This window comes from Raphanus sativus, chromosome 4 (genome assembly GCF_000801105.2).
Source record: "Raphanus sativus cultivar WK10039 chromosome 4, ASM80110v3, whole genome shotgun sequence".
Taxonomy (NCBI): domain Eukaryota; kingdom Viridiplantae; phylum Streptophyta; class Magnoliopsida; order Brassicales; family Brassicaceae; genus Raphanus; species Raphanus sativus.
This window is the reverse complement of record NC_079514.1, coordinates 51501643-51522176: the sequence shown is the minus strand read 5'-3', so window position 1 is coordinate 51522176 and position 20534 is coordinate 51501643. Positions and strand designations below refer to the sequence as shown.

At 36.4% G+C, this 20534-nt stretch overlaps 4 protein-coding genes and 1 long non-coding RNA gene across 9 annotated transcripts; 2 read left to right on the top strand and 3 right to left on the bottom strand.

Moving 5' to 3' along the window:
• Positions 1 to 1201: 1201 nt before the first annotated feature.
• LOC108853071 (uclacyanin-3-like) lies at positions 1202 to 2968 on the bottom strand. Its single transcript, XM_018626534.2, has 2 exons — positions 2750 to 2968; positions 1202 to 2008 (listed from the first exon to the last, which is right to left on the bottom strand). Exons 1-2 carry the CDS (start codon positions 2910 to 2912, stop codon positions 1599 to 1601), a joined length of 573 nt encoding a protein of 190 aa, XP_018482036.1. The 5' UTR covers positions 2913 to 2968; the 3' UTR covers positions 1202 to 1598.
• A 992-nt stretch (positions 2969 to 3960) lies between these two features.
• LOC130511826 (uncharacterized) lies at positions 3961 to 7433 on the bottom strand. 4 transcript variants are annotated; one of them, XR_008945342.1, is made up of 6 exons: positions 7250 to 7433; positions 6443 to 6940; positions 6102 to 6286; positions 5167 to 5517; positions 4504 to 4661; positions 3961 to 4232 (listed from the first exon to the last, which is right to left on the bottom strand). It is a non-coding gene; the product is annotated as an uncharacterized LOC130511826 (long non-coding RNA). The 4 variants fall into 4 exon arrangements; XR_008945344.1 differs by lacking the exon at positions 3961 to 4232 and having other exon boundaries at positions 4244 to 4661; positions 5167 to 5230; positions 5350 to 5517; positions 7250 to 7428; XR_008945341.1 differs by lacking the exon at positions 3961 to 4232 and having other exon boundaries at positions 4244 to 4661; positions 7250 to 7428.
• A 2108-nt stretch (positions 7434 to 9541) lies between these two features.
• LOC108849376 (uncharacterized) lies at positions 9542 to 11404 on the top strand. 2 transcript variants are annotated; one of them, XM_018622923.2, is made up of 7 exons: positions 9542 to 9751; positions 9900 to 9938; positions 10027 to 10164; positions 10265 to 10404; positions 10501 to 10562; positions 10674 to 10789; positions 10868 to 11404. In XM_018622923.2, exons 1-7 carry the CDS (start codon positions 9614 to 9616, stop codon positions 11255 to 11257), a joined length of 1023 nt encoding a protein of 340 aa, XP_018478425.1. In that variant the 5' UTR covers positions 9542 to 9613; the 3' UTR covers positions 11258 to 11404. The 2 variants fall into 2 exon arrangements, with proteins under 2 accessions (XP_018478425.1, XP_018478426.1); XM_018622924.2 differs by lacking the exon at positions 9900 to 9938 and having other exon boundaries at positions 9610 to 9751; positions 9960 to 10164.
• A 2325-nt stretch (positions 11405 to 13729) lies between these two features.
• On the top strand, positions 13730 to 16317 carry LOC108854748 (uncharacterized). Its single transcript, XM_018628387.2, has 6 exons — positions 13730 to 14003; positions 14084 to 14273; positions 14348 to 14498; positions 14623 to 14826; positions 14898 to 15152; positions 15235 to 16317. Exons 1-6 carry the CDS (start codon positions 13773 to 13775, stop codon positions 16121 to 16123), a joined length of 1920 nt encoding a protein of 639 aa, XP_018483889.1. The 5' UTR covers positions 13730 to 13772; the 3' UTR covers positions 16124 to 16317.
• A 175-nt stretch (positions 16318 to 16492) lies between these two features.
• On the bottom strand, positions 16493 to 19583 carry LOC108854747 (nitrate regulatory gene2 protein). The gene is made up of 4 exons (XM_018628386.2): positions 18355 to 19583; positions 18085 to 18269; positions 17784 to 18007; positions 16493 to 17396 (listed from the first exon to the last, which is right to left on the bottom strand). The coding sequence occupies exons 1-4, from the start codon at positions 19445 to 19447 to the stop codon at positions 16613 to 16615; spliced, it is 2286 nt and encodes a 761-aa protein (XP_018483888.1). The 5' UTR covers positions 19448 to 19583; the 3' UTR covers positions 16493 to 16612.
• Positions 19584 to 20534: the final 951 nt, after the last annotated feature.

The following is a 20534-nucleotide window of genomic DNA, read 5'->3' as shown; positions in this document are numbered from 1 at the left end:
TAGCTTCAAACAGGATTGTACCTTTTCCATCAATATCTACATATGATCCATCTCCAAACTTAACTTTACCTTTGATGTTATGATTCAACTCTGCAAAATACGAGACCTCTCCTGTCATGTGATTACTTGCGCCATTATCTAAGTACCAAACTCCCTCTTCCTTTTTGCTGGTTTCGTACTTCTTTGGCATCACCTTTTCTTCGTTAAGAAAAACAGTTTCATGTAGATATAATGCAGCATCTGCCTCTACCGTATCAGCTTTGTTGAGTTCGTGGTCATCTTGTTTCTTCTCAGGGCAAACAGACTTGAAGTGACCTTTTTTCTTGCAATTAAAGCAAACAATCTGTGAGTAATCTCTCTTTTCTTTGTTACTCTCACCAGAACTGTTTCTTCCACGTCCCCTTCCTCTATTGCCACGCCCACGACCTCGATACGAGCCTCTCCCTTGTCCTCTTGAGTTCTGATCATTAGAACTTACTGCGTTTGTGAATAGGAGGCTGGTTTGTTGATCTTGCGGTAACTTTCCTTTGAGACGTTCCTCATATGCTTTAAGTCTCCCTACAATGTCTTCGAAGGGAATTTTATTTAGGTCTAATAATTGCTCCAGAGATGCAGTCATATGGAAAAACTTCAGAGGTAAACTGTTTAAGAATTTCTTGACAACTTTTGGTTGATCAATCTTGTGACCTAATGAAGCCGCTTTAGACACTAGTTCAGATAATTTTCCAGAGAAGACATCAATACTCTCTGAATCTTCCATAGTAATCCGATCAAACTCATTCATAAGTGTTATTAGGCGAGCTTCTTTTACACGTTCTGCACCAACGTTTCTTGTTTTGATTGATTCCCAAATCTCTTTAGGAGTATCATCATCTCCAATCTGCATTACCAGACTCTCAGACACTGATTGATACAGTAGTATAGTCGCCATGCTAATCTTTTCTTCGTCCTCTGTTCCTGGATCAATTGCTTCCCATACCCTATAAAACTTAAATAACGCTTTCATCTTCTTCGCCCAGACATTGTAGTTTGTCGTTGTAAGCATTGGACAAACTACTGCACTTGGAACATCTTCTCTTCTTCCTGGTGGTGTCGGAACTTTCACCTCTGTCAAGTCTTTAGTATCAGCCATGGATACCTTTTTCTCGACTTTATAATCGCAACAATAACCTGGTTGCTCTGATACCAAATAAAGTCTCAGACAATACTTGTATAAGACTCTTGTATAACAAAAACAGTAGCTTCGTTTTTATTAATCTTCTTTCTTAACTTGAGATCTCTTACATTAGTCTCTATATATAGGTAATAGAAACCTTAGTTTTATCCTATTACATCATGAACAAGGAACTTATCTTAATCCTAATCCTATTGTTATTCTACTTATCTTAATGAATAACTTGTTCTCTAAGTAAGCTATTTGAAGCTTATCCAACAGAACATGATTATACATAGCCTGCACAATTTACCAATTACAAAAATGAAAATGACAAGGAAAAAATCATTAGAAACAAAAGCAGGTGATAGTGTAGTAATAGTAGTTACAAAGATCCAGACCAAAAAACAATATTGAGCAAACAAAGCTCTGTACACTATGTAATTTAGCTCATGGCAACAAATATCACTAACATGGTGAGCCCCATCATTCCATAGCTCACCGTGACTCCCTTAAAAGCTGCGTTTGACGGAGAAGGGGTTGTTGAAGTCGGCAAGGACGGCGAAGGGGAGGGCGACTCTGATGGAGATGGAGTCTTAGGTTTACGCGGAGAGCGTGGGGCAAGCGGTGGAGATTTTGGGGAAGGAGTGGCAGGATCAAGGACGGGAACGGCGAGTTTCATGCCACCTAGGCAATGACCAGGAGTAGGGCAAATGAAGTGTATAGTTCCAACTGTTGTAAGATTGATCTTAGTATCTCCGCCTGAGAAGCTTTGCGTAGCTCCGCTACTGTCGCAGGCATCGAAGCCAGCTTTATTCACAACGGACACCGAGTGTGAAGGACCGTACTTGAACTCTATACAATGATACATGATAACGGTTAAACATTTAGGCTTCATTAGTTTAATATTTTACATCATAGTTTTTGGTGATTTTTCCATTTAACCATTATCTAGATTGTGATCCGTTTTTACTAGCAGATTTTATTTTTGGATAAAATATGTTAATTGGTATTAAGTATTGAATTTTGAATTTTAATTTACATATTTATTTTATTAAAATAATTACACTTATTTCTTTAATTTTACTTAGCTTAATCGGCTTTCGGTTGAACCGGTAAATCTAATAATCTATATGAGAAAGAAGAAAGTTCCGTGTGTCAAATATAATTAGTGTTCAAATGATATACATTTCTGACCGGATATTTACTAAACAATCAACAGTATAAGAGAGGAAGTAATAAAAGTTCGATAGTATTAATTATTTTTAACGGGTTTAACATTAAAATAAATAAATTTATTTAGTTTAAAAACTTACAAAGAAGATTGAGTCCAACACAATATTTCTGTTTTAATAAAATAAATTTAAAACTTTATTTTCTATTAAGTTTAACCGTTTTTAATATTAATTGAGTCTTTATATAATAGTTTCTTATGATTAATAATAAAGCATCTTTCAAGAATTAATTTAATTCTAATTCTAACAAAGGTTAGGTTAGAAGAAAGAAACAAATTTGCTTATTAGGTTAAACTTAAAAATATGTTTCTTAGTCAAGCAATTTAATTTTTTTTAGAGGAATGAAAATCAATTTATATACCTAGAGTGTCACCGACTCTGAATGTCTTTCCAGTGACCCAAGTCGTGTAATTGACACCACTGGTCCAGCCAGCAACATCACCGACCTTAAAAGTCACGGCCAAGACGGCAGGGGCTCCCGCTAGAAGGAGAAGGAAGAGAACGCCCGCCGTGGTTGATCCCATTGAGATAAGTAACGCAAAAGAAAAGAGAAAAAGAGATCGAGATAAGGAATAGAGTTATATCGAGAGAGGAAATGAGGAGGACGATGCCAACTACTAATAGATATATAGTTACATAAGGGATCACATTTGAAAAAGTCGTGCTTAGATGATCGATGGCCAACTAGTTTATATTCATTGATTTTAAATATTTGCCAGTTCTTTCTTCTTTTCAAACTTTGTCGTCGTAAAATGACGAACTATATATTTCAAGTGTTCAACCTAAAGTTTATATATCCATGTGCAATTTGCTCAACCTAAAGTTCAAAATAAAAAGAAGTTGTACTCCATCTTTCGTTTTTTTGGATAGTTTCATATCAGAAAAATGTATTTCGAAACGTTAATTAATTGTCAAAGTCGATAATTGTTATTTTACCTATGTGACTATGTTTCTTTTTTGATAAAAGGCTAAGTGACTACGTTGTTTGCTATATTTTTATCAAAATTGTCGTTTACACATTTAGCTTGCATCAATGATGTTGGGTGCTTTTTTGATACAGTCAGTATGTTTGACCGCTAAACCGTTGACCTAAAACAAGTTACCAATTGTTTCTTTTTTTTGCTAAAGTATTCGGTGTGTAGAAGATAAAGACGAATGAAACAAGATACAAAATGTATGAACATTGCAACGATCAAAAAAAAAAAAACATTGCAACGATCGAGTTGAAGTAAAACAGTTTCTCTGTTACTAAACCTCGGTGTGGACCTGTGGTGAACGTATAGACAGAGAGAGACCCCTTTGTTGCTATAAAATTATTATTATTATAGAAATTAAAATAGATAGAACGTATATAAGCTTTCTAATCGGAATGAAACCTTACAACCTTTTTTTTAAATTAGGTGATAGCAAGGAGAGGGCTACCATATTCTCTAATATCCATTTCAATATTGGAAGACATTGCCCACAAGATTGCAGGGGAATGGCTACAAGATCTAAGAGAGAATTTTTATTCAGAAAAAAAAGAAAGAGAATTTTTATTCAGAATAGTCAATGACAGAACAAAAATCCGGTAAGAAGTATTACTATTAATTTGACTTTCACAAAATAGTTATTTTTAAGAAAACCAATCATTTCTCTAACAATGGATTCTCTGAGTAATGTCAGAAAAAATGTAAAATGTTGACATTTTCCACATTCATATATTACTATATTAGTTATTCAAATGATTCTAGAAATGCTGGTCTTATAGAACAAGTAAACAACTGTTGTTTTTGCCAAGTAGCAACATGTTTGTTCACTCTCTCTCCAGTCTGTCTCTGTTTAACCGAGCATCTCCAATCCCACTGCAAAATTTACTGCAAAAATTTACTGCAAAATAGAGTGGAGAATACAGTAATGAATAAACAAAAAATATATTACTCTATATTTATAGTAATGTTTTTTTGTTTGTTTATGACTGTATTCTCCACGTAAATTTTGCAGTGGGTTTGGAAATGTTGTAAGCACATTTTATGGTAAGGTTGCAGGCCCAATGCCGACATAAATAAAAGTCAACACGTTTCAGAAGACAGACCTTCAAGGTTCATTATGTAACAAGAAGGTGAAGAGATATACTTGTTTTGAGACATTACTATGCAGATTTGAAACTGGAGCCGCCAAGTTGTATTTGTCTCTCAACTTGTCACCACTTATTATTTTTTCTTTTCTTTTGCATTTCCATATTTCTCCTTCCATTGAATCTCACCACTTTCTCTCTTTGTCTTCTTTGTTCCCTGATGCACAAGAAAACAAATCATCACTTTTATCATTCATCCAAAAGAAATCACCCTACCTATTTGATTTGAGCCAAATACAGATAAGCCCAAGTTCACCTTCATATAAATCCAAAAACCCATTACTCACTAGAAAAGACAACAGTTCACATAGAGTAGTAATGATCTCCATGAACTTATACCAATTCTCAGTCTTCCTGATGACGTATATGCACAAAAAAATGAGAGGTTCATGGTTTTCTATTAAAAATGAAAAAAATAAGAATCTGTTAACATGATGACTCTTTTCATATAATAATAGTTTAATCTAAAAAGCAAAAAATGCAACTAGTCATACACCTTTCACAAATACCTTTCAAGCTCTGATGTGGCAAATCCAATAGCAAATAAGAATTCCCCCTTTTTTATATACTAAGTATCTAACCATTCATTTAATGTTTATGTATATGAACACAAGCCGGTAGTTTCCAAAACCGTTTTCATATAGAAGAGAAGAAACAATGACCTTTTAAAATAAAGACCATGTTATCTTCATGTGTATATAAGAACACGCTTTGCATGCCTGCTTACTATAAGTAGGGAGACAAGGTTAGGTCCTAAAGTACCAAAACAGATTCTTGCAAAAAGAAATGGAGAAAACAAATAAAAATGTGCTTGGTGATTGCTTTACTAGTGCTATGGCACTTACAGAGTCAGGTGTCCCTAATGTGCCTACCCGTTACATTCTTCCTCCTTCACAACGACCAGTTCTCACTCCAAGCATTGGCACTGGTAGCATCAATCTTCCCGTCATTGATCTCTCCTTCTTACATGATCCTCTGCTTCGACCCAGTGTCATCCATGAGATTGAAATGGCCTGCAAGGAGTTTGGTTTCTTTCAGGTAATATTCTTGTTTTCAGCTACATAAACTACACGGGTAAGACACGTGACGAGTTTATGTAACTCAGATTCATGAACTATTACAATCCAAAAGTGTCCTATTCATGTGTATCTCTCAGTTCATTAGATTTAGGCCATGTGTGTTACATTGCTCGGGTCACTAGGATTAGTATGCAATGAACTTATAACATCTACCAATCACACACTATATATAAGATTTATGAGTTCTTTTTTTCTTTTTCGTTTGTATTTCCACCAATCAACTAAGTCCTTACCAAAACAAAATATAAATGAAAAAGATAAAGTCCTTAGTTTCTGTCTTTATTGAGGATAAAAATAAGTATACATGTCACAATGCTTATCTTTATTATTCATGCAAATGTCATGTATGCTGCTCTGTTTCAATAAAACACACTATACTAGTGTCATTTGTATCCCTCTTATTGAGTACATAACTCTAATCCAAAACTTGCTAACTCATCAACAGGTTACAAACCATGGAATATCATCATCAGTGATGAGAGATACCCTAGATGCAGCTACAAGGTTCTTTGACCTACCTGCCGATGAGAAGATGCTTCTGGTTTCTGATGATGTTCATACGCCAGTAAGATATGGCACCAGCATAAACCATTCAACGGACAGTGTTCATTACTGGAGAGACTTCATCAAACATTACTCCCATCCTCTCTCAAAGTGGATCGATCTCTGGCCATCCAACCCTCCATGCTACAAGTAAGTAAACCTATATACGCATAACTCTTGTGACTCAAAACTGATGTGATCTATCTTCTTACTATCAGGGAAAGAGTGGGGAAATACTCGGAGGCAACGCACGTGCTACATAAGCAACTAATGGAAGCCATCTCAGAAAGTCTAGGCCTCGAGAAAAGTTACTTACAAGAAGAACTCGAAGAAGGGTCACAAGTCATGGCGGTGAACTGCTACCCAGCGTGTCCAGAACCCGAGATTGCCTTGGGGATGCCACCACACTCGGACTTCAGCTCACTGACCATCTTACTCCAGAGCAGCCAGGGGCTTCAGATAAAGGACAGAAACAACAACTGGATCTGTGTGCCGTACATCGAAGGAGCTTTGATAGTGCAGCTGGGAGATCAGGTTGAAGTGATGAGCAATGGCGTGTACAAGAGCGTGGTTCATCGAGTAACAGTGAACAAAGATGTCAACCGCCTCTCTTTCGCGAGCCTTCACAGCTTACCAATGAACACGAAGATAAGTCCAGCACCTCAGCTCGTCAATGAAGACAAACCAGCTGCTTATGGAGATTTCAGCTTTAACGATTTTCTTGAGTATATCTCAAGAAACGATCTCACAAAGCAGAGATTCATTGATACTGTCAAGAAGAACAGGTTCTGAAGATGGTTGGATTGCGTGGAACCTAAGTAAGTTGCAAAATGTATTAATAATTAGTGTTATGTGTTATGAAACCACTAGAGTTATCACAGAACATAAGAACATGAGTAAGATTGTCTGCAAATAAAATTGGACTTGTTTATATATTAATAAAAAAGACATAATTACTTGTCAGAATTGCAAATGATTCTCATGTTTCTCTTGATGAATCGTACAAAACTCCATAAAAGAAATTTTTGAATGTAAAGCAAAGATTCATTGAACAGTGTCTGAAGATGGAGTCAATTTATAAAAAAAAAATGTTAAATTTGCAGCATCGAATCGAATTACTTACAGTGTACGGAAAATTAGCAGCGATAAATAGTTTTTTTTTCCGACAAGCTCTGTTAGTACGGCTTCGCCCTATCCGCTCGGCTCCGTCGGCAGATTCGCCGTTAAACTTCACTCCGTTATCGTTATTGATTTTTTATATCGTGAATCTTTTTCTTATTTACGTTTTTGCCGCGAATGATTTCTACATTTACTTAATCATCGTACATATAAAACTGAACAAAACGCCCCTTTTTCAGTGGTACCTAGATTTTATAAAACATTATTATGAACATAAATAGAAATATATTTTTTTCCCAAAAAGGATTAGATAGAAATTATGATATGAAGAAATCGTTTTTGTGTATATTAATATGAATAATGCTACAACTCTGGAGAGAAAATAGATGACAAAGAACATATACAAAAATGGATCAACATTGAAAAATAAACATCACATAACATAAGTTAAAATTATATATTAATGATTTATCACATGTAAAATATAGATTTTATAGCTCTGGTTAGTTTATTCAACTTTTGATCCACTTGTGCATTTGGTTTGATTTTCCATCTTATTGTTTATATTTATATTGGGAATTCGGCCAAAAAAACACTGAACATGGCAAGAATGGCCAAAAGAAACATGGACTCGAGGCTGGCCAAAAAAAGTTTGAACTTTTGTTGATTTTTATCGGTTTATTAAGAAACTTTGATTGACCGACCAGATTAAGACACCGTTAACTAACAGTTAAGACGGTGGTTAATCAACGTTAAATACGATCGTTAAGTAAAACGACGTCGTTTTGAGATGGAATGAAACGACGTCGTTTTACCTATTTTTATTATCAAAAATATGTTGTTCGCGTGGGTCGAACCTGAGAACTCTTGGCCAAATGACGAGGTTTCTTGCCACTAGACTACTGTCACTTTTAAGAATATCCATAATATGTTTTCTTTTATTGAGTATCAAACAAATCTCGAAAAATCTAAATCCTTTTTTAAAAAATTCCAAAAAATCTTAAAAATTCAAGAAAATTCTGAAAATTAAAATTAAAATTGAAATTATAAATATTTAAAAAAAAATCAAAACATTAAATTTTTTTATAAAAATTAATGTATCTAAGATCATTTGAGTTTTTTTATCTTAAATACATTAATCATACTTTTTTTTATAAATTAATATATTTGAGATAAAATAGAAAAATGATATTTATCACACTACAAATGTTTTTCATTTAATTATTATCATATTTTAGAAAAATATTTTGTGATAATATCATTGGTTTATTGTATCTTAATTATCATTTGTCTATTTTATCTTAAATTCATTATTCATACTAAAATCTATAGTGTGATAAATATCATTTTTATTTCATATTACATACGTTAATTTATTTAAAATTATGTTTCAAGTTTTTAATCATTAAAGTTAATTCGTTGCATTTTTTGAATTATTTTACTTCTTTTTTGAAAATTTTAATGTATTGATTTTTTTTTTTAAACTTATTTGTAATTTCGATTTTAATTTTACTTTTCAGAATTTTCTTGAATTTTTAAGATTTTTTAGAATTTTTTAAAAAGAATTTGGATTTTTGAGATTTGTTTGATACTCAATAAAAGAAAACATGTTATGGATATTTTTAAAAGTGACAGTAGTCTAGTGGCAAGAAACCTTGTCATTTGGCCATGAGTTCTCAGGATCGACCCACGCGAACAACATATTTTTGATAATAAAAATAGGTAAAACGACGTCGTTTTACTTAATGATTTTTGCAAACGTCGTTTAATCATTCTGTAACGGTGTGTTTAATTTGGCGAGTCAGCGATAATTTACTGATTAAAATTTTAAGTCAAATATAGTTCGGTGTTTTTTTGGCCAGCCAATATGTTCGTATTTATTATGGCAATTCGTGCAAAGTTCATGATTTTTTAGGCCGAATTCCCTATTTATATTTGTTATGTTGGATTAAAACTTAGTTTATGAACTCTCTTAATAATTGAATGTTGGTCGGCCGCCACTATATACATAACGGACTAAAATTTCTATTGATGATGATGTTGTGTCCTAGTTTTGAATGAATGTAACTATAGTTTTTTTTTTATCAAAAATGTAACTATAGTTTAGTTTTGCAATCGAGTGTAATTGTATGATTAGTAAAAATAATGCGAAATCTCAGTGGCGAGAGGTTGAATTTGAGCAGGAATGGTCAGAATTGGTCGAATTCCGAATTATTGGAATAATATGGGGGTCGTTTAAACGAAATAGAAAATAGTCTATAAATAAATGAATACGTGGCGAAACCGAGTCATTACAGAAAAAAGGTCTGCTTCGGACATCCCTCCCTCCGCTTCATCGCCGTCTCTCCGCTGTCGCCTGACCAAAAAAATGACAGAGGAAGAGGTGGCGATGGAGATGGAAGCCGTAGAAGCAGTTTACGGAGACGAAGCCGTCATAGTGGATTCATATCCTCCTCATCTTCACCTCCACATCAAGCCCCGCACCGCCGAGATCTCTTCTCAGCAGGTTTTTGATTGATTCTTTTAAAAAAAAATCGAAACTTTCTTACGCATTGGAGATTTGTCTAATTAGGGTTGTATTGGGTCGATCGTACAATAAGCTAGATGCAAAAAGTTTTGATTTTTTAATGCTTAACCATTGTTTTGTTCTGTAGTTTGTGGAAGCTGTTGTGAGAATACAAGCAGGTTCTAAGGTACTAACTGTTTGGTTTCAGTGTTGTAGAGAAATCATCATTGGCTGTCTTATTGAGCTAGAAAGGATCTTTCTTCATGTTGTTACAGTATCCAGAAGAACCGCCGGAGATTAGTCTGATTGAATCCAAGGGTCTTGATGAGCAAAGGCAAAAGCTTTTGATTGGGTTTGTGCATGAGAAAGCTTCTGAGCTATCATCTTCTCTGATGCTAGTTGCACTTTGTGAGGTAATAAGAATCTTCAAAATTCATTTTCTTGTTTAAATCAATAGTAGTATATATAACTGATTTTGTTAGGATATAAGAAACATATGTATGTTGTTTCTAGGAAGCAGTTGAGAGGCTGACGATTATGAACCATCCGGATGGAGATTGTCCACTTTGTTTGTATCCCTTATTCCCTGAGGATGGCGAGAGTAATCCAATGCCCTTTATGAAGCTCATGTCTTGCTTCCACTGTTTCCACTGGTAAAAGAATCGTTGACCTCTTCTGTTACCAATGATTATTTTTACCAATGTTTATTAAGGTGTCTAATATTTCTTACACTGATTTCAAGTTATCAGTGAGTGCATCATTAGGTGGTGGAATTGGCTTCACACAGAGAAAGAAGCTGATTCAGAACATGGTGAGATAATGTCTTTTTTTTTTTTGATGGAAACTGGAAAGGAATTAAATACTCTGAAGAAGGGGGAGTTCAATTAAATAATTCTAAATAAAATTTTAAGTATTATTGCAGGTAACTCTGGATCAGTAGATAAAAGCTTGGGCAACTGTCCTGTGTGCCGGAAAGTTGTTCATGCGAGTGATATTGAACATGTTCTCGGCTTAGTAGGTGCTCAGTCATCTCAACAGGTGAGTAAGCCACTAATATTTGACCATATGTATTTGTCTTTGCGTTGATTCTAGCTTTCGTGATTTGGAACCGAACAGGAAACTGGTTTGGTACAAGGTGAGGACAAAGAAGACCCACTGCTCCAGTCAGAGTCAGAGAACATGAGAAGAGAGCGGTTTGAGGCGATTTTAAAGACGCAGGAAGAAAAGGGAGGTCTGGTTCAACCAAAGAAAAACATATCGGTTGTGCCCGGTATGTATCTTCCTCCTCCACCAGCTCCTGCATCATCTTCATCAAACCAAGAAGAAGCTCGAGAGATGGGACAACAAGTGGAACACAAAGAAGCTGAATCAGAGACGAACTCTAGCAGCTCCAACAACAGGAGAGGCAGAGGCCGAGGAGGGCGGGGACATAGTAATGTCAACAGAAGGAAGCAGACCTCGCAAGATCCAAGAAAACCTACGAAGCAGTGGGTGCAGAGGAGTTGACAAAACTCATGTATTATTTAGATATATATATATCGAGAGAGAGAGAGAGGCAGGGATCAAACTCTTACTCAAAAACTGACTACATTACAAAAATAAATCCTCTGTTTTGCAAGGATATTTTTTAAAAGAATTTTCACACATTAAAAACATCTAAAGTTTAGTTAAATTTATATAAATTTACAAATTAAATATAATAATCTAAAAGAGTAATTACTGATTTACTGTCAATAAAATGTGTGGTGATTTTTTTTGATATCTACAACATGTTTATTAGTTAATAAAATATTTTAAAGAGAAATTGGTGAGATTACCCTTATTTAGATCCTTAACTGGCAACATACCATTTTTCATACAATCTATTTTTGCTGGACGATTTTATCCATCTGTCACTCTTTCTCTTTTTTTCTGTTTTCTGTCAGGTGGCCAGTCACTTTTCTGTCACTCTCTCTCTCACTTTTCTGTCTCTCTCTCTCTTCTCTTCTCTCCACGTAAAATCAAGAGACAATTCAAAGTTTATTTTTATGTTTATTTTTTATGTTTTTTTTCGTGCTGTATATTTTATTTTTCTCTTTTTCTTTTTCTTATTTTTCTCTCTTTTTCTATGTTATAATTTATTGTAAATCCTCATACATGTTTTGGTATCTGACACATAGTTTGATATTGAAGAATTCATAACTGTTTAACATGGTGTTATATAAGTCCTTACGTTAAGTGGTACATGATTTGTTTAGCTGATATTTGGTTTATTAGCTCACAAACAGATTGATACATGTCTGTGAATTAATAAGTTACATGATAAGTTGGTTGTTATCCGTTAACCGATTTGTTACTTGGTACATGTATTGTTAGCTGATACATTATATGATACCAAATAATTGATAATTAGTTTGTATGATATTACAAGAAACTTGTTTTGATACATAGTTTGTGTAGATGATAAATAATTGAATAAATAACTTGTGAATTTGAACATTTTTTATATTTAGTTTGTTAGCTGACAAATGGATTGATAAATGGAGTTGATTAATAAGTTGCTATCTGATACATTATTTGTTATCTGATACAATTTTATATGATAAATGATTTCTTATATGTTTTGGTATCTGACACATAGTTTGATACCGAAGAATTCATAACTGTTTTATTTGACACATAGTTTGATACCGAAGAATTCATAACTATCATTTTTATATGATACAAGTTTTATATGATAAACGATTTCTTACATGTTTTAGTATCTGACACATAGTTTGATACCGAATAATTCATAATTGTGTTAACATGATGTTACAAACGTCTTTACGTTAACTGGTACATGATTTGTTTAGCTGATACTTGGTTTATTAACTTACAAACAGATTGATACATGTCTGTGAATTAATAAGTTACATGATAAGTTGATTGTTATCCGTTAACCGATTTGTTACTTGGTACGTATATTGTTAGCTGATACATTATATGCTACCAAATAATTGATAATTGGTTTGTATGATATTACAAGAGATTTAATGTTCATTGATACATAGTTTGTGTAGATGATAAATGATTGAATAAATAACGTGTGAGCTTATACATCTTTTTATAAGTTATTCCATACATGTTAGATGATATATACTACTATACCTTAGAGGTTATACATTACACTAGTTATAATTTGACCAAAAATTAGTTTTCAGCTAAAATAATGTGTACCTGCTAAAATTGCTAAAATAATGTTTACCTGCTAAAATTTAGAGTTATACGCTGTATAACAACAAAGTTAACCGTTAATATATATATATGATATATAACACAATATATTAGCTGCTATAGAATATTTTATCGCTAACGTAATTTCAATTTAATCTTCGCTGATTTATCCAACAGTCCATCGTCTGTCCTGCTGTCCATCTCTGCAGTCTGACACACGCCTTCTCTGCAGTCTGACACACATTTTTTCTGCAGTCTGACCTGTATTCAATAAAGGAAAGGCATTTTCGTCTGCACAATACCAAAAAATTATTTCTTTTTTAATTATGTATAATCATTGGCATTTCTTTAATATGAGCTTGCCTTAGAGCATTTTTAATGGGATATGTGAAGAGATATATCTTAAATGTGAAAAGTTAATAAAATAAAATAAAAAGTGAAATTTAGTACCACGTCACCCTAATAATCTCACCAAAACACTTCTTGTGGAAGACCTTGAGATACACATCTCTGATCACTATTTCAATTTTTTTCTTTTATTATATTGTCTTAAGATGTGTTGAAATACACTAATAAAGATGCTCTTAGGAATATTCCAACAATTCTCCCTATTTTAAAATATATATTTTAAAAAAATTTATGAGTCACAAGATAGAGTAGAAAACTCATCATGAAAGACTATGTTGTCAAAGATTAAGCCTGAGTATTAATTGGGCTTGGGCTTTTTTGCTATTAATGGGCCGTACGAAATTACTAATTACAAACATATAGCTTAAACGGTCTTGTAGTGATCCTAAGTTAACTGTAATTGCCGGCGACTCTGCTCATGTCTCCGATGTCCTCTCCGTCAGCCGTCGCCGACCTCTTGGCCGCGCTTTCATACCGTCTCGAGAACGGAGACCGAGTCCTCGAAGAAGAATTAAACGAGCCTTCTTCCTCTATGGGACGAGCTATCTCAGAGCTCAACCGATCGCTAACTCTTGACACCAACGGCGAGGATTCTGGGTTTAGGGTTTTAGACGCGACGATGTCTCTAATGTGCTTCAAGTCACCTCAGGTTTTCAGTACATGATGATTGTCTCTTAAAAGTCTCGATCTTTGTTTCTTTACTTTGTGTGCGGTCGTTTCGTCTCTCAGGTTTTTGATTCGGCGATTGAGTATCTGGTGAAGACGATTGTCTCCGTCTTATCATCTTCAACCAGTTGCAAGGTGGTTAGGTATCGAAAGGAGGAAACTTTACAGTTTGGGAGCTCGAGTTTTTTACCTCAGTGCTCTGAGGAATTGATTGAACTCTCTAAGGACATTATTGATAAGTTGGGAGCAAATGGTGGGTTTATGGTTTTAGCTTTTTATCTTAAAGCTTTGTTTTTTTTTTTGTTTCTTACTTGGAACTGTTTATAGGAAGACTATTGTTCGAAGCTGTTGTGAGATCAGCAGCTTCAACATCATGCAGAGCTAGAAAGTTAGCTGATGGAAGAAACATGGGTGTGTCTAAGCTTCTTGCTTACTTACCAAGAGAATCATCTTTAGAGAACGACAAGATACCTCTGAGGTTTAACCTCTTGCACTGCTTCTTCTATCCCTGGCTATGTTAAAATTTGTGAAACTGAAGCCACGTTTCTCCCTCTTGTTTCAGACAAAATTGGTAGACCGGTCTGACACTTTTTGATGACCAGGATCCTGTTCTGGTATCAAGACCCTTTGACTTTGAAGGAAGACGTTTCAAGAATCTTGAAAGATGTGGTGGAGAGGCCTTTCCTTTGTCTAAACAAGGAGCTATTCGAGAGGGCAGAGTGGCGTGATATAGTCGTCTGCTTAGCGCTTTCGTCTTCTATGTTTATCAACGCCAGAGCTCTCTTGCATAAGTGGCTTTTGCTTACGTGAGTTCCTATATCCAACTAGCTTTCCATCTTTTATTGCTTTCTAATGTGCTTTCGTTCTTAACTTCCAGGGGACTTGCTTCAGTCTTTGAGTTACTTGCGGCTTTGGTCTCTGCAATAGTGGACACAGTTTCAAGACCAACGTTGTGGGGTATACCTATGGAACTAGCTTCCATGTTGCCATTCTCTGATGCATATTTTCCTCACAAGTATCAGTTTCTGAGAATCTTGACTGGTCCTCTCTCCTCCAACTCTCTCGTGACGTTAGCTCATAATTGCAAGCCTACTCCAATAAAAGTCCAAGCACTAGATGACAAAACCGAATGGTAACTTAACATGACGATGCAAATTGACTCCCACATATTTGATGTGTGTGTGATTTTTGTATGATGTTGTGTCTTCTTGCAGGGCTTTGGCTATAAACTTCCCAGACTGGTTTTACTTTGCTTCTGCTATGCTCTTCTCTGGAGGAAGTTCATTAGAAAACATTCACCATAGATACGCCTCACAAGTGGGTGAAAGGAAACAAACATGTGATGTGGAAGGGCTATATGTTGCCGCAGCAACATACATTGCTTGGATTCTGAACCCTGCGAGTGGAAGCATTCAAGAATCACTAACTAAGTCTCTCATCAGAGTCTCAGAGATGTCACAACGTAGTGAGTCTATAACTGGCAAGAGAAAGGAACCAGCTTCTAGTACTGTGGAAGACATGGTCAGAGAATTTCACAACAAGATCAACAATTCATTTTCAGTTACATCTTCCAGCTCAAGCCTCCAAAACAATCTGTTGGTAAGAAGAGTGGTGGTTGGTGTACTGATTGGCTCTCTATATACAGTAACAGACGAAGAGTATGAGCTGGTACTGCATTATGCTGCAACTGGGAAAATGCTAGCTATCAAGAAGTTGCGGATTAACAGATTCAAACAAGCAAAGGGAAGCTCTAAAACATCTATGTTGATGTCTAATGAAATAACCAAGGAGGATGCTGTTGAAGGCGCACGCCTTCTTTTCAACTTAACCGACACTTTGGAGAGTATGTGTGTATCGAGCTTTGAAGCTGAAGAGGACGCACATGAGTTTATTAACCAGTTTAAGCTAAGATCCAGCAAGTACTTGGTCAAATGCATCGACCGCATGATTCAACTTCACTGTCAAGAGGATGGAGATCTATTACTAAATGACATAAACATCAGACTGGAACAATGGTCGATTAAAGGACCAGAAGATCCGCAGCTCAAGGAAGATCTTGATACCATTGCTGCTAAACTTGCGTTCATATTCTCACCTATGTAGCTCCTCTCACTCTTTCAGCCTGACCTGTGTACACATGTTTTTTGTTGGGAATGATGTTGTGCTCAGAGTATTCACAAAGAGCCACTGGGATAACACCAGATAGTAACATGTTTTGTAATGATAATACTGAATCAAGAGGTGTTGTGTAAATATCATTAGAGCACCATAATGACATGGGAGAGAGATCCTGTCTATTGGGTTTTGGAAGGGGCACACAAGATGATTCCAGAGAGAAGATTCGGTTTACTAAACCAAATCATGTGGTTTCACTTTAAGACAAGAAGTGAAGAGTTGTCAGATTCAGAAGAATCCGATGGAGAGGGACCCCTCACACCAACCCACTTGGGAGTTTAAATTAAGAGTAGAGACAATCACAACATAGATTATTATTACCCTTCCCTCACAAAATAACCAATCCTTGGTAGTAACAGTACTTCAAAATTATAAGAATTGAAGAAGCTATGTATACATTATATAATATAATGCGTCCTATTTGATAGAGTATGAGCGAGTGCATACCGTTTGAAGAGACTCCATGAACAAAGCAGAGAAACTTGTTAAAGCTTGGAACACACCAGGCAACCCTGTCTGCAAGTTATTCAAAGTCATGGTTCTTGTCACTTCTATAGCCTTTGAATGCTTCACCATTTCTTCCTCCACTCTCCTCCTGCAAACCTCAAGCTCCGCTTTCTTGTCGCTTAGCGGGTCTCTAGAGTCTAACATGTGTTGGTTATCAGGTCCTGTATCTGGTATACCGACACCGACCATTGAGTATGACTGGTAGTATTTCCTTTCTAGGTTTCTAAGAGACGAAGCTTTCTTCTCCAGCTCTTTTGATGCTGACTCTGTTCTCTTCTTTATCTTGTGTTCATCTGCTTGCTTCGCGGATATCACGTGCACCACGTTGATGAAGCTTTTGATTGCTTCGGATGCTACCGTGTCGGGGACACGGTCCAGAGCGAGTTTCCACTCGTCGCAGAAGGCGTAAGCATCCGTTGGTTCTTTGGCTGTTTCGTCTTCGTGGCAAACCGGAAAAAGGGTCAGTTTGAACCATGCGTGAACCGAGTGTATGAAGTCACGCTGGAATTTGATCACGTGAGTAAAACTGGAGTGCCAAGAAGAGACAGCTGATTCTAAGTCACGTGTAGCTTGTCGATGTAGCTCAGAGGTTGATTCGCCTTTGTTTGATCTGTTGATGAGCCCTCGAACTTGCTCCACGATGCTGTTCTGTGTCTCGTGGTATTGATGCATAGCTTTCCACATGTACATAAAGCTGCATCAGGTGAATAAAATGTCTCAGTTTTTAGTTCAACATCTTATTATTATGGTTTTGTCTAACAAAATGTCTTTAATTTGAGTAACAGAATTTGACAGGATAAGCTATAAAACTTTATAAAAGGAGCAAAAAACTATAAACTGTAGCACTAGATAAGAAAGGTAAAGGACCTACCTAAACATATCATTACCAAGGACCACAAAATTCTAAAAAATATGGCCTAATAACTGTTTACCTACTTATTGCGTCCACAAGATTCTTTGAAAGTAGGTGGAGGTGAATGCAACACTGACTTTGAGAAACCAAAATGGGGTAATAATGATAACTTACCAAAACTGTAAAATTCAAGAAAACTTTAGGATCAAGTAGCAGAGGAAAGCTTACCCATGACATAGTTCAACAAGCTGAGGAACAAGGTCGGTATCACGAAGACGGATTATAGCCGTAGATGTGGTTGTAACAGCTTGAGATGTAACAATGATCAGTGACTGTAACCTCGTTATAGAGGCCTTTGTCTTGTCTAGCTTAGCTTCATCCTCCCCTTTATACTCTTGGCTTTGAAGTTGTGATAACTTCTTCTCGTGCTCAATCTTCACACCTTCTCTAGCCTGAAAGAATCCTATCAGTTTACCAACAGTCAATTGGTAAAAAAAATTTCATCAAAAGCTGGGAAAAAAAATTAGACCTTGATTTCATCATAGAGCTTCTTCTCCCAAGCCAAGAGACGGTCAAGAGTGGAACAAAGGCTCTTGACACTGTTTGGTTGATCCAAAGCCGTCGTGTCTAGCCTGTACTTAACTGCTAACGGCGGCTTCGAGGTCCAAGTCGAGCTCAGGCTGCTTAGTAAGCTACTCGAATGAATCACAGTTTCTAAAAAACATAAACCAAACCAAAATCAAACTTTGTGAAAAAAAAACTCAAAATTTATCAAAGAAACAGAACATAATAAACTCACTCTTCAACTGTCCGAAACTCTTATCAAGCTGAGCTCTACCTAGCTCAAGCATCTGAGACACTTGCTCACCCGCAGCAGCCGCCTTATCGAAATTCTCCTTGAGCGCATCAGCGATCTCTCTCAAATCTCTATGCCTAACCACCATCTCTCCTCCCCCTCTATAGCTACCATCATCAGCTTTATCATGATGATATCTTCTTTCTCCAATGCCGCCGCCGTGTTCCTGCTGTGGCGGCATTGGTGAAGAAGGTTCTTGGTGATTAGTCCCGATCTCGGAGATCGACTCCAAATTGTCATCTTCAGTGACGTCAGAGGAGCTGGTAGTGCTGTAATGATCGTGAACGTCCCATTCACTACACTGCACCTCCTCTCTCTCCGTCTCTTCTTCATCCATTGATTCAAACTGTTTCTTCTTCTTGTTATTAGTACTCGGATTGAAGAAGTCATACTCTGACGACCTCTCCGTCGTCTCGGTATCATCGCTAAACGGATTATCTGGCTTCTTCTGTTTCCTCCTCCTCTCTTGAGCCTTTTTATCGAAGAACTCGGAGTCGGGAGGAGAGGGAGGGTAGAAGTTCTCCCAGTTCCAGACGGAAGAGGCGTGGGAAGGAGTAGCTGAGTAAGTCGAGTTCTGGTACGCTTCCGGGAAGAGATTTGATCTCTCACTCACAGGAGACGACGACTCAGAGAGTATATGAGGCACCTTAGGTTTGTTTTGCTGTTTCCTTCGTTGTCGATTGGCGATGATGATCGGAGGAGGAGCCTGCTCCAGCTTCAGAAGAGGAGGGATAAGATTGGCGGGAGATTGTTGTTGAGGAGGAGGGACACGTGGAGGGATAAGATTGGCGGGAGACTGTTGTTGAGGAGGAGGAGGGTGGAGGAACACTGAGGGAGTTTGACCGGATACGGAGAGAGGCTCGCCGGCGGCGAACGAGGAGAGAGCGGATCCGGTTAGACGAAGCGATCGGCAGTAATCGGAGTGAGCGGCGGCGAGGTGGTGGCGAGCGTAGACGGCTTCTTTCATCAGACGGCGGCGATCTTTGCACCGCCGGACAGTGTCCTCGCTGTCGAGTTTCGACGCCGCGCATCCCATGATTTTTTTTTCTCTAAACTTCGGTTTAGTTCGTTACGGTGGCGCGTGGAGCTCAAGTCGGCTCTGCATTATTCAAAAGAGAGAGAGAGAGAGAGAGTCTGTGTGTGCTCACTCAATACACACTAAACACTGTACTCAATTCTCTCATATTTATCGGAAAAGAAGAAAAAAAAAACATAACCGACAAAATTAGTTAAAATATTATTTTCCTCGACTGATAAAACGAGTTAGTGACTGTCATTTACCTGCACTAACCTTTCTACCTTTCGGTCCGTTTATTTGTTAAAAACTTTGATTAAAAAATGCATTTTAGACATTTTCTGACACAATTTATTAACCGTTACCAGAACCTATACATTACAATACTAAGGTTAATAAAGATAATTCACTACAAGAACTTGTATTATACTATCACTAACACTACAAGACACGTTTAACTTGTGATTATCAAATTTAATAGAGGAGATGCTGTTTCAATAATAAAATAAAAAACTGTTGCGAATCAAAGAAACAAAAGGATCGTGCATCTGTGAGGCTTCTGAGTTCTGAGCTAAGGTCAGGAGGACCAGGAGGAAAAGGCACCACCGAAAGTGGAAAACAGAAACGGCAGGATGGTGAAAATTTTGAAGCTGAATACGGTGAAAAGTGTTACTTTCCTCTCTTTGAACAAGTCTTTTTCGAACAGAACAAAGAACCACATGCATCTTTCCTTTTATTTCTCTTTTTAGCTTTCTATTTTCTTTACCAATAAACTTTCCTCTAAAGGCCAAAAGGCCCATCATCATCACTAGTAGAATCGACCCCACAACTGTGGACTTTTTACTGATTAACAAATCAAAGAGCATATCATTCGTCTGCTCTTTAATGGATTCTTGAATGCTTCTTTGAATCTGCATTATATATCTTCTTTTGCAAAATTACTTGGCCGCCAGACTTACTTTTTTTTCCTTTTTTGTTACTTGTCGCCAGACTTACCAAGCTATTGAAGATAACACTTATGCGCACTCATTACAATTCACTATATGTGTATCATTTTCCTATAAGAATACTGAATCATAAAATACATATGATTAGCAATTTTTTTACA